The sequence below is a fragment of the Grammomys surdaster genome, unplaced genomic scaffold (assembly GCF_004785775.1).
Source record: "Grammomys surdaster isolate TR1022 unplaced genomic scaffold, NIH_TR_1.0 183, whole genome shotgun sequence".
In the NCBI taxonomy this organism is placed as follows: domain Eukaryota; kingdom Metazoa; phylum Chordata; class Mammalia; order Rodentia; family Muridae; genus Grammomys; species Grammomys surdaster.
The window spans coordinates 862,273-863,308 of NW_021604628.1; the positions used below are offsets into that span (position 1 = coordinate 862,273).

A 1,036-nucleotide genomic window follows, 5' to 3' on the forward strand; every position below is an offset into this window, starting at 1 on the left:
GGCTGTCCTGGAACTCACTCTGTAGACCAGGCTGGCCTCGAACTCAGAAATCCACCTGCCTCTGCCTCCCAAGTGCTGGGATTAAAGGCGTGCGCCACCACCGCCCGGCAAAAAAAGCCACTCTTGTGAGTTTGTTTTGCCTTGTGGAATAGCACCATAGTGACATCTTTGAGGTCAAAGGAGAAATCAGAATGAGCTGGTGGGTGGAGGGAAGGGCATGTGTAGGGGATACTGGCATCCAGGTGGTGCTGGCTGTAGTCCATGGGAAGGGCAGTCTATAAACTCTGAGCTGCCTCTGGAGGCCAATCCTGTGTACGAAAATGTTCACTGTTGCAGGCATACTTCCTTAGGCCATATAAGGCCCCCAGAGGTTTTCATCTTGCCCTGCCTTTGTTCCCCAGGACCCTGAGTGAGCCTAGGCAGGCAGAAATCCGGAAAGAATGCCTCCAGCTATGGGAGGTAAGTAGCCCTCTGTCACTCTAGGCCAGGAGGCTGTAGTTAACAACAGGATTGTCACCTTAATCCCCCACCCCCTAACCTGAAAGGGTGCCCAGCTCCTTGGCATGCTGCAAGTTACCTCTTTGGCTCTCTGACAGCTTGGCCAGCAGCTAGGTCAAAAGAAGACAGGTTCTGGGTAGGCTGCATTTTACCCTGATGGCCCCATATAGTGACACATGGAGAGGAGATTTGGTTTGGGTTGTGTTGACCAAGTGCCCTGACAGGGAGTGAATGCTGCTATACCTCCAGCTCCCTTGCCAGGCATATCTGCTTGCATGCCATTTCTCCTTCCCTAGCCTGAATCCATTTTTGCACATAGTGTGTCCACAAGGTACTTTAAAACCATAGCCAGAGCTGGAGAGATGGCTCAGCAGCTCAGAGCACTCTGCTCTTCCAGAGGACCTAAGTTTGTAGCACCTACACAGTAGCTCTCAACTGCCTGTAACTCCAGGTCCAGGAGCTCTGATGCCCTCTTCTGGCCTTGGCAGGCACCAGGCACACACATGTGGCACACAGACACACTGTCAGGCTCCAGGCA

General features: G+C 53.0%; 1 protein-coding gene across 1 annotated transcript in view; it reads left to right on the plus strand.

Annotated features, from left to right (window-relative positions):
- Positions 1-1,036, plus strand: part of Cmtr1 (cap methyltransferase 1) — a 44,456-nt gene that overhangs the window by 32,665 nt on the left and 10,755 nt on the right. The window contains exon 15 of the mRNA XM_028767930.1: positions 402-459. Within this exon, the coding sequence (XP_028623763.1) occupies positions 402-459 (58 nt within the window). The remainder of the gene's footprint in view (positions 1-401; positions 460-1,036) is intronic.